The following is an 11244-nucleotide window of genomic DNA, read 5'->3' on the forward strand; positions in this document are numbered from 1 at the left end:
AAAGGTGCACACTTTGGGGTCCCCAGGACAGAGTGAAACGTTGGTTCAGAGCATGTCAGTGTTTTCTATGGGACTGATCTGCTGTGAACGGTCTCTCCCTGCTGGAGAGTGCAGAAATGACAGTTGATGGATAAGGAACATTGGAAATAAAGGTCATGTGGAGACATAAATACTCCCAGAACACTACATTCAACTAAACAAAAATATCTTTAATCAGTTTTTAGGTAGAAACCATTTTTCATACAAACATATTGCGGGGATAGTCAGTGCAAGGTTCTTGCCCATCAGTAAAATCCATAAAGTGCAGGTTAGTTGGTGTGACTGTTCCAGGTCTCCTATCACCGTAGAAAAACGCACGACAAAGACTTCAACAACAGGTAAGGAGCTCTCCAAAGTTTTAGTCCAAAGCTTTAGAACAAATGGGGGAAAATAATGGGTGAACTTTGCTGAAATGCCTTCTCATATCATTAAATATCCTGAACAGTCATTCTGATTCCCATGTAAAATAGCCTTTTGAGTGACAGAAATATCACCCATTATATTATTTTGGGATAGAAATGCTAAAAATGGTGGAAAATTACTTTTTCTTTCATGGCTAACTACCAGGAAGTGATACACAAAGCTACTCAAACAACATTGAAATTGCATCAATGATATACATATTTGTTTTATACATCTCCCGTTTGCCATGTTTCTGGTACTGCGTTTCACAGCAGCCCTGACGGATGTGTTGGCATGACAACTGTGTCAGAGTTCTGAACGACCTGTCCCCCCTTTAGATCCACGCTGGCTAAAGACCTAGCTAGCCAGTGACTAGCTAACACCAGTAGAGTAGCTATCTAGCTATATAAACCACGCCCCTCTGCAAACACGCTTTCTCCGATGCTGGTTACAAGGCGGTACTTATTTTTAAATTAGGTAAGAGAATATCATGTTACCATTGGTGTGTTAAAATGAGAGAGTTAGGGTGATGGCACCCTATCCTCTTAATAATCCCGCTTCCTGAATCCAAGAATCCAAACTTTATTAATGTAGACGAAACAGTCATTTTTCATACTTTGGTCATCATACTTTCATCCAAAAATCATCCAATTTCATGAAAAACATGATTTTGACTATTCATGACATTTTAAGAATAATATGTTACACACCCATACATGGTATTGGGGATGATTTCTGTATCCACCTTCCTCTAAGCTAAGTCCATTCTCTTCTTTGGTCGGTGGCGAGACTTGGTGACCACCGCCAAACAACATCTCACACGTCTTCAGTCAGTGACATCAACAAGTGGATGTGTCCTGATAGGCCCGGTCTGAGGGTGACTTTGACCAATCAGAAGACTAATAGGAAGTAAGCTCTTGTGAAAATGGAGGACACCACAAAATGTACAAAAGCCTTGACAGGAGACACAGAGAGAATGGTAGAGATAGGAAAAACCTCCTCTGCCGTGTAGAGATACACTAGGAACAGTAGACAGGGCTTCCTCAGTGAGAGAAGAGGCGAGGAGTCAGGAAGTGCTGGAAAAGACCCTCTGGTCTCTCTGTCTGTCGGTCCATATCATACAGTATATACAGTAAGACGTGTCCCATCCAGCCATCCTTGCAGTAGTAGAAGCATCTCGCTGACAGGCTGTTCTCAAATCACAAATAACACCTTAGTCCCGATGTAGTACATTACTTTTGACCAAAACCTGTATAAGGTTAGCTACATGGGGCTCTGCTCAAACGTAGCGCACTTCTTAGGGAATAGTGTGTTATTTGATCCTTCCTCATTGACACTTGACCTCCAGAGAGGGAGAGAGCGAGGGGACAGTGACAGTTCAATGGGGCTGCATTTGCCATGGAGCTCGCTGGGGGGTGGAGTTGTGGATAGGATACTGCGGGGTAGGATATGGGGGCATGTGGTGTGGCTGTGAGGGAGCACACCCGGAGTTGGAGGCAGAGTTGGAGGGCATGTTGTGGAGGTAGACAGGGGCAGTTGGGGCGGTGGGGGTGGGGACTCTCTGGAGCACCACGTGGGGGTAGATGATCTGACTCTCCGCCCGGAACAGACCGGGAAGCGGGGCCTTCAGTAGGCTCTCCTGACTCCTAGAGAGAGAGAGGGAGAGAGAGAGACCTTCGAATCAGTGGAAACAAACCAATATATTAGGTGTCCATTAAAAGGTGCATACTGTAGCAGGTTTCAATTGATATTTACAACACGTTTAGGTTCCTACAGTAGACCTCAGGTTCTCACCTCTGGTATCCACGGTTGTCGAAGCCGGCCATGCCCCCCAGGTAGACAGGGCTCTCTGCAGCCAGCCGGAGGTCCAGCCGCTGGGACAGGTGGAAGATCTTAGGAGGGGGGAACGTGCCCCAGTTCTCCTCCTCTCTCTCCAGCCAGCACTCACTACGCCGAGAAGACTGCGTGTCTCTACGCCTGGAGAGAGGTGGTTATCATCATCTCCATCAATATCACCCGTCTCCTCTTTCCGGTGAAGGTTCGGAGTGTGTGTGTGTGTGTGTGTGTGTGTGTGTGTTGTGGGGGGAGGCCAGAGGGAGGTGCTCATGGACTCCTACATGGAGCAGGCATTTTCTGCCAAGTTGCTTAAATACCAGACCCTCGTGTCACGCCTGAACAGCCTTGGTTATCAGTGCAAACTTATAGTGCTGATACTTGTGAGTCTCGGCCAGGTTGACGGTACATGCATTCAGATTGCAGGCCTGCATCGCACAAAGGCAAAGCATCCTACGAGGTACTGCTCTTTGTCAGTGGTCATGGGCAGCCTTATTGTACGGATAAGAAGGTGCTTTCCGTATCCACAAGTGTCGACATATCCATGACCTATGAAATGTTTGAATCCTTCTCGACTGTAATGTGATTTGTGGATTCAAATAAAGCATTTCAAATGTGTGTGTGTGTGTGTCTGCTTGCTTGCGCCTATGAATTTGTGTGGGTGTGTTTGTGTGTACCTGCTCCTGCCGTCCCTCCCGGTGGCCCTGTCCTTCCCAGTGCGTTCCTGCAGGCAGCAGATGATGAAGGAGAGAGACATAGCCAGGATGACGATGCCACTGACCACTGAGGCCAACACGGCCACGCGCAGACCCCGGTCCTCTGGCCTCGACATGGCTGAGGGGAAGGCAGGTCAAGGGCAAGTCAACTCAGTCCAGTACTGAGTCTCTGACAAATTACTTTAACCTATCATGTCGCTTCAGATATATTTCTTAAGATCTGTGATCACTGCGGGGGTGGGAGCTAGGAGTAGGGAGCTAGGAAAAGAGGGTAGGAGAAATGTGTAGCAGCTAGGAGAAGGGAGCTAGGGAAGGAGGGTATAAGCTAGGTGAAATGGGCACAGAATAGGAGAAGAGGCTGGGAACTAAAGGGCTAGCGAGGGATTGGACCAGCTGTGTTGTCTCACCCTCACAGACTGGCAGGAAGTTGCTCCACTGGGGTTTGCCTGCCCAGACGCTGCAGGAGATCTTATCACTGCCCACCAGCTGGTAGCCCTCCCTGCACCAGAAGGCCAGCACTGTACCCACCGACACCCCTGTCCCATGCTCCACATAGAATGACCCCCGCCTCGGGGGAAGCACGGACACACACAACAGACCTGGGGAGAGCGGGAGATAGAGAGTGAATATGAGAATTACAATAGCAGAACAAGAGGAAGGGTTAAGAATATTTCGATTTTCATTTATTACTGATGTTTATATCTAGCATAAGGTATACACTCTCAAGAGATGTTCAATCTAAATCTCTCAGAGTAAATTTTACACAGTGTCATTTGCTGTTTATAGAAAGAGGGCAGAGAGAGAGAAAGAGATTGAGATAAATAGATGTTTCAAGGAGGGGGGGGGGGTCGAGGTAATTCTCTGTAAATACACAATAGAACTCAGAGAGTGTTCTTTAATGGAAGCTTCTCTAACATCAGATATGTACAGTGCGGTGTCCCTCAGGGCAGTTGCCTTGGGCCATTACTCTTCTCTATTTTTACAAATAATTTGACACAGGTCTTACACGAAGCTAGAATGACTATGTATGCGGATGATTCCACATTCTACATGTCAGCACCCAAAGCCACCCAAAATTGAAATAGGGTGTTACAGTCTGTGTCAGAATGGGTAATTAATAACAAACTGGTCTTAAATACATCTAAAACTAAAAATGTTGTATTTGGTTCAATGCATTCTCTAAGACCTAAACCTCCACAGGAGTTGTGCATAAAAGGTGTGACCATTGAACAAGTTGAGGAAGCTAAACTCCTAGGTATAACATCGGATGGTCATTCATCGTGGTCAAGTCAAATTGACAAAGTTGTGGTGAAGATGGGGAGAGGTATGTCTGTTATTAAAAGATGTTCTGTGTTTTTGACACAAATCAACTGTAGTAGTTGTTCAGGCTCTGGTCTTGTCCCTTCTTGATTACTGCCCGGTAACATGGTCAAGTGCAGCAAAGAAAGACCTAGCAAAGCTACAGCTGGCTCAAAATAGAGCAACAAAAAACAACAGCTCATTATGCACTGTGAAATGACACACACACACACACACAGGCACACTATCACACTCCAACACAAACAATCTACACACACATTATTCTTTAGCTGTATTGTTTGTATATCATTGTATTTTACATTTGTGAGACTGTTCTTGTACATCGGTAACCAGGTTTCCATCCAGACTTTTTATGCAAGTAGAGTACGTAGGATAAGAAATGTCACGACAGGCCTGATGGAAACAGCAAATTTGTCGGTAAACTTTCCAAATGTCGACAAAGCAAAATACGCTAGACAAGGTGGGATCTTTTTGTGTCGGTACAATTAATTATGCAAGAAATGGCGGTGGAAACAAATACTGATGTAATACCCATCATATCGAAGTAAACCTGGAGTCACGCGATGATATGTTGTGTGGTCCTCCCACTACGACTCGGGGAAGCATGCAATTTATTAGGCTACAGATGAAATTAGTTACGATGAACTTCACAGGGGGGTGAAAGTGCAAGGTGATTAGCATGATGCTCCTTTCCAATAAATATTGAGAGTCTTATTCTGGTGACACGATCATAGATGATTGGCTGCCGTTTGACAAATACAAATAATCTCGCTCTTCTGTCCATAATAATCTCATCATGTAGCAGGCTATACCTGCACTGTATCTGCAAGTTGTTGGCTAGAGTGCACGTGCCAGTCCCTTTCCTTTGTCTATCAAGCTGTCATATCGGCTTAGCCCACTAGGGACTTTTCTATCATTGTTAGTAACCAATATCTACTGTTTGTTATGTATTTCTGTGATTATGATTATTTAGTTAGTTAGTAAATAAATAATTAAGCCAATTTGTATATCGCTGATTCATAATTTATGCTAGGGTTCGTGCACACGACCAAGATTTGTACGACATTCAGATGAGACTGATAGAAGGTAAAGGATAATTCATGATTGACTGCTATTGACACAAAAGATCTTCAGATCTTTAAGAGTGGATTCGGGAGATAGCCGCTCTACATAAACTAATGCTTCCGCGGTGCCTGGGACTCCTAATGAGTTAGTTATTGCCTGATTAATTTAATCAAATAATGAAACTTTAAGTAATCGATTGGAAAATAGCAGGTCATCTCATTTAACCGTACTAGAAACACGACATCATGTTTTATGTTTTTTTAGTGAAAAATAGTTGCTGTTTCGGCAAAAGCTAATGGGGATCCGAATGAACCAATAAACAATGGATCCAGCAGAGAGCAGTACTGATGCTGAGTTGTAATGTTATTTCTGTGTTGTGAGGTTATTAGTGGTCTAAGACCCTGAAAGCACGCAGGCTGCTGTCTGCTGATTAGATATGACAGATGGGAGGATTTTTTGTTCTACAGCGGTGCAGAGAGAGAGGGGGGCTAAGAGAGAGAGCGAGAGAGAGAGCTAGCTAGCCACGAGGGGATGAAGGATGTTGATACTACTGCACTAGGGCTTTACTCTCTCTCTCTCTCTCTTTTCCCAAACACACGCACACACACACACACACACACACCACACGCACACGCGCACACGCGCACACACGCACACACGCACACACGCACACACACACACACACACACACACACACACACACACTGTATAAAAGCCAAGACAGGCACACATACAAACATGTGAATAACAATATGACAGACCCGCGTGCAGAGGGTCCACGCCAGTTCATTTTCCCTACTGAGTCCAACATAGGACTGAATCTGCATCACCATGCAGCATTTGCTTGCATATATTCATGCCCTGATACACACAAATACACAGACACACACACACGCACACGCACACACACACACACACACACACACACACACACACACACACACACACACACACACACACACACACACACACACACACACACACACACACGCACATACACACCAGCCAAGCTTAGACCTGAGTCATCATAGAGTTTAATCAGGAATGCAGCCTCTAAGCCATATGCCTCCCCTCCCAACACACACACACTCACACGTGACAGACCAGTATTGAACCCGGGTTGTCTGCACAACTCAAGATTGTGTTAGCCAACTGAGCTAAAGTCTATATTAGTGGACCTACAGATCAATGTGCTATTGGGATGTTCCCTGCGCAGCTCAGAAAATACCCCTTCCACTTTAATATCTTGTGGAGTGGACTTTGAACTGCCATTAGAGTATGTCTATTGTCGTGTTAGACCGCTGGGTTTGGCTGCTGGGTGAATGTTGGGTCTGTCTCATTCTGACCAGCTTATCTCCAGTGGGCCGCCATTCACAGGGCTTAGCTGGCATGGCAATACTGTGGGCTGCCAGCAGCCAACCTGGCAACCTGACTCTCACAACATAACAACTGGCCCTTTCTTCTCTCTTCTTGATGTTCCCTCTCTCCCTCTCTCTTTCTACGCCTCAGGGTCCTGACCGATAGGTGCTCAGAATAGTGCCTGATTAAATAAAGATTAGGCCCACCATTAAAGATTCATGCACACACAAAAACACTCACATTCTCCCTCACACACACACGCGCGCACACACACTCACTCACTCACTCTTCGCTCAGAGCTGCTTCACTACTGACCATGACTGTGTTGCCCTGCAGCAAGGCAGAGAAGGCTGCTGGGCCACCTGGCGTATTACACATCCCAGAGGCCACGACAACCTCTGTGATCTAGATATGATCACTTCTCTAACATTGCATCATCCCTCCATCTGAATTAGGGTTGAAAACTTGCAGGAACTTTCCCCAAATTCCCAGATTTTCCAGAAATCGCGGTCGGAAGATTCCCTAAACAGAGGGGAATAAGCGGTAAATCCAGGAATCCTTCAAACAGGATTTCTGGATTTTGGGGAAAGTTACCGGGATTTCCAGCATAAATAATAACTATACTATACCATGGTATACATACTATGGTATTTACTGTAGTGTTTTTTTGCAGACTGTAGTATACTGTAGTATTTACTGTAGTGTTTTTGCAGACTGTAGTATACTGTAGTATTTACTGTTATGTTTTTGCAGACTGTAGTATACTGTAGTATTTACTGTCGTGTTTTTGCAGACTGTAGTATACTGTAGTATTTACTGTAGTGTTTTTGCAGACTGTAGTATACTGTAGTATTTACTGTAGTGTTTTTTTGCAGACTGTAGTATACTGTAGTATTTACTGTAGTGTTTTTGCAGACTGTAGTATACTGTAGTATTTACTGTCGTGTTTTTGCAGACTGTAGTATACTGTAGTATTTACTGTCGTGTTTTTGCAGACTGTAGTATACTGTAGTATTTACTGTAGTGTTTTTGCAGACTGTAGTATTTACTGTCGTGTTTTTGCAGACTGTAGTATACTGTAGTATTTACTGTCGTGTTTTTGCAGACTGTAGTATACTGTAGTATTTACTGTAGTGTTTTTGCAGACTGTAGTATTTACTGTCGTGTTTTTGCAGACTGTAGTATACTGTAGTATTTACTGTCGTGTTTTTGCAGACTGTAGTATACTGTAGTATTTACTGTCGTGTTTTTGCAGACTGTAGTATTTACTGTCGTGTTTTTGCAGACTGTAGTATACTGTAGTATTTACTGTCGTGTTTTTGCAGACTGTAGTATACTGTAGTATTTACTGTAGTGTTTTTGCAGACTGTAGTATTTACTGTCGTGTTTTTGCAGACTGTAGTATACTGTAGTATTTACTGTAGTGTTTTTGCAGACTGTAGTATTTACTGTCGTGTTTTTGCAGACTGTAGTATACTGTAGTATTTACTGTAGTGTTTTTGCAGACTGTAGTATTTACTGTCGTGTTTTTGCAGACTGTAGTATACTGAAGTTTTTACTGTAGTGTTTTTGCAGACATTACTGTAGCGTGCTGCTTTGGCAAAAGCGAATGGGGATCCCAATGAACCAATGAACCAATAAACAAGCGATCCAGCAGAGAGCAGTACTGATACTGAGTTGCAATGTTATGTTATTTCTGTGTTGTGATGTTTGTTTTGTGGATAATACTGCAGTATTTACTCTAGTATTCTACAGAATACTACAACATTCTGTAGTAAGTATTGCACATGATCGAGGGATACTACAGTGTAAGTACTGTAGTATTCTGTCGTAAACTGTAATGATTTTTCATGTGGGTTAGCAACCCTGAAGCTGAGTAACCCCTATTGACCTAATACATGCGGCGATGGAGGCTAAACCACCTGACCAGCCTGGTGTTCTACTGTCTTTTGTTTCAGACAGTCAACCTTTTGCTAAACAAACTGCCCTCTTATGTTTGTATTCTCTCTCTCCTTTTCTCACCCCCTCTATCTATCCTATTTCTCTCTCTGTCTGTCAGGGATACCTCCCTGTAGTAAACCTTCCAACTCCCACACTGACCAACGTCATAGGTTGACTGTCCTCTCTCATTCTCTCGCTCTCTCATCCATCTCATCCCTCTCTCCATCAGAGGGTGAGGTAGCAGCAGTCTGTTCCCGTGGTCTCGCTCTCCGTTACTCTCTGACACGGCCAACGATCGACTCCCCTTAACACGCCCTGTAGCGTGAGAGGGGTGAGGCAGGGAGGAGTGAAAACAAGGTGCTGCCCTCCTTCACTGTAGAACTCTCTATTTCTCGGAGACCTCGCTGAGTTCTAGATGAGAGCCCTTGACGTGTGTATCTCACTGCTTCTCAATCCTGGTCCTGGGGACCCAAAGGGGGGCACATTTTATTTATTTTTTGCCCTAGCACTACACAGCTGATTCAAATGATCAACTCGTCAAAAGGCTTTGATGATTTGAGTCAGGTGTGTAGGACCACTGGTGTGTCTCATTCTCACTCTCTCTCTCGGTTTCTTTTAAGAACGAATTGAGGGATGAGAGGAGATATGGTGTTCCGGGTGCTGCAATTTCCCTCTAACCTTTCCCTCTAACCATAACCGGCGGTAACTTTATCTCGAGAACTTTGTTTGTCTTTTCTTTCTCCCTTCCTCACGCCACCTATCCCTCTCTCTCTCTGTTAAGGGCTGGACCTGTGCCTTGTGAGGCTGGACGTATTGGTTAAACATAGCTTGGGTCTTCTGACCATGCAGTGACCAGTAATATGAGGACTGGTTGTGTGCCAGCGGAGACTGCTGGACAGACTGACAGCAGCTATATCTCCCCAGTTAGAATGTCTGCATTGTTTCAGCTGTGGGACATGGACCAGAGAGTCAGTTCCATTAACTCTCTGTCCATTAACCCTCTGAGCTGAATTACACTCTAATGTACAGTATTTTGAGACAAGATAGTTCCGAGAGCTGTAATTTGTATTTTCAAAATACTTTTCGATAAGAAACATTTAAGTGGTTTAAATTTTTTTTGCCCCTTTTCACCCTGCCAGTGGTGGGAAAAGTACCCAATTGTCATACGTAGATACCTTCATAGAAATTGACTCAAGTAAAAGTGAAACACTACTTGAGTATTTGGTTTGAAATATACTTCAGTATCGAAAGTAAATGTAATTGCTAAAATATACTAAAGTATCAAAGTAAAAGTAAATCATTGCAAATGTCTTATATTATGTCACGCCCTGGCCTTAGTATTCTTTGTTTTCTTTATTATTTTAGTTAGGTCAGGGTGTGACATGGGGAATGTTTGTGTTTTGTTGGTTTTGGGTGTTTTTTATGGTAAAGGGGTTGTTGGGTATAGTATATGGGTTTGTGTGGAGTACATGTGTCTAGTGTTGTCTATGTATGTTTAGTTGTCTAGGAGAGTCTATGGTTACCTGAATGAGTTCCCAATTAGAGACAGCTGATTTCGGTTGTCTCTGATTGGGAGCCTTATTTAGGGTAGCCATAGGCTCTCATTGGTTGTGAGTAGTTGTCTATGTCAGAACGTTTGTAGCCTGTGTGTGTGTGCACATCGTTTATTAGCTTCACGATCGTTTGTTGTTTTGTTAGTTTGTATTAAGTGTTTCGTGTTTATTCTTCGTCGTCTTTAAAATAAAAGAAGATGGCTTATTTTCCAAATGCTGCGTTTTGGTCCGTCAATCCTCCACACGATCGTGACATATTACGCAAAACAGATGGTATCATTATCTTTACGCATAGCCAGGGGCACACTCCAGCATTCAGACATCATTTACAAACGAAGCATGTGTGTTTAGCGAATATACCAGATCAGAGACAGTAGGGATGACCAGGGATGTTCTCTTGATAAGTGAGTGACCATTTTCCTGTCCTGCTGAGCATTCAAAATGTAACGAGTACTTTTGGGTGTCAGGGAAAATGTATGGAGTAAAAAGTAAATTATTTTCTTTAGGAATGTCGTAAAAAAAAAAGTAAAAAGTTGCCAAAAATATAAATAGTAAAGTACAGATACCCCAAACAACTACTTAAGTAGTTCTTTAAAGTATTTGTACTTAAAAGTACTTTACACCACTGCACCCTGCATTGGTATCATAAGTCTGATGGTACTATGGTGTGATAAGAGCGTCTGCAAAATAAACTAAATATACATGTTGTCATGCCCTGACCTTAGAGAGCCTTTTTATTTCTCTATTTGGTTAGGTCAGGGTGTGATTTGGGTGGCCATTCTAGTTTGTCTATTTCTTTGTTGGCCGGGTATGCTCAGGATTCGACCCAGAAAGAGAAGAGGCATAGAGAACAGAGGGCTGATGGGAAGTGTGCTGTTGACCAGCGGGATCTAATATTAAATATGTATTCCCACGGGGAGAGTGAGAGAGAAAGCCGCTGTTATGAAACCAACTGTGCATTTTTTAAACCTTTAAGGAGATTTGCATCGTTGTGGTTAGTGTGTGTCCATTTCTGT

The 11244-nt window shown here is 43.5% G+C and overlaps 1 protein-coding gene across 1 annotated transcript in view; it reads right to left on the reverse strand.

Annotated features, from left to right (window-relative positions):
• Positions 1-188: 188 nt before the first annotated feature.
• LOC129838623 (uncharacterized) overlaps positions 189-11244 on the reverse strand; it is a 12515-nt gene continuing 1459 nt past the window's right edge. The window contains exons 2-5 of the mRNA XM_055905726.1: positions 3398-3589; positions 2952-3108; positions 2236-2418; positions 189-2087 (exon numbers count right to left, since the gene is read on the reverse strand). Of these exons, the coding sequence (XP_055761701.1) occupies positions 1820-2087; positions 2236-2418; positions 2952-3108; positions 3398-3589 (800 nt within the window). The 3' untranslated portion in view covers positions 189-1819. The remainder of the gene's footprint in view (positions 2088-2235; positions 2419-2951; positions 3109-3397; positions 3590-11244) is intronic.

The sequence above is a fragment of the Salvelinus fontinalis genome, chromosome 39 (assembly GCF_029448725.1).
Source record: "Salvelinus fontinalis isolate EN_2023a chromosome 39, ASM2944872v1, whole genome shotgun sequence".
NCBI classification, from domain to species: domain Eukaryota; kingdom Metazoa; phylum Chordata; class Actinopteri; order Salmoniformes; family Salmonidae; genus Salvelinus; species Salvelinus fontinalis.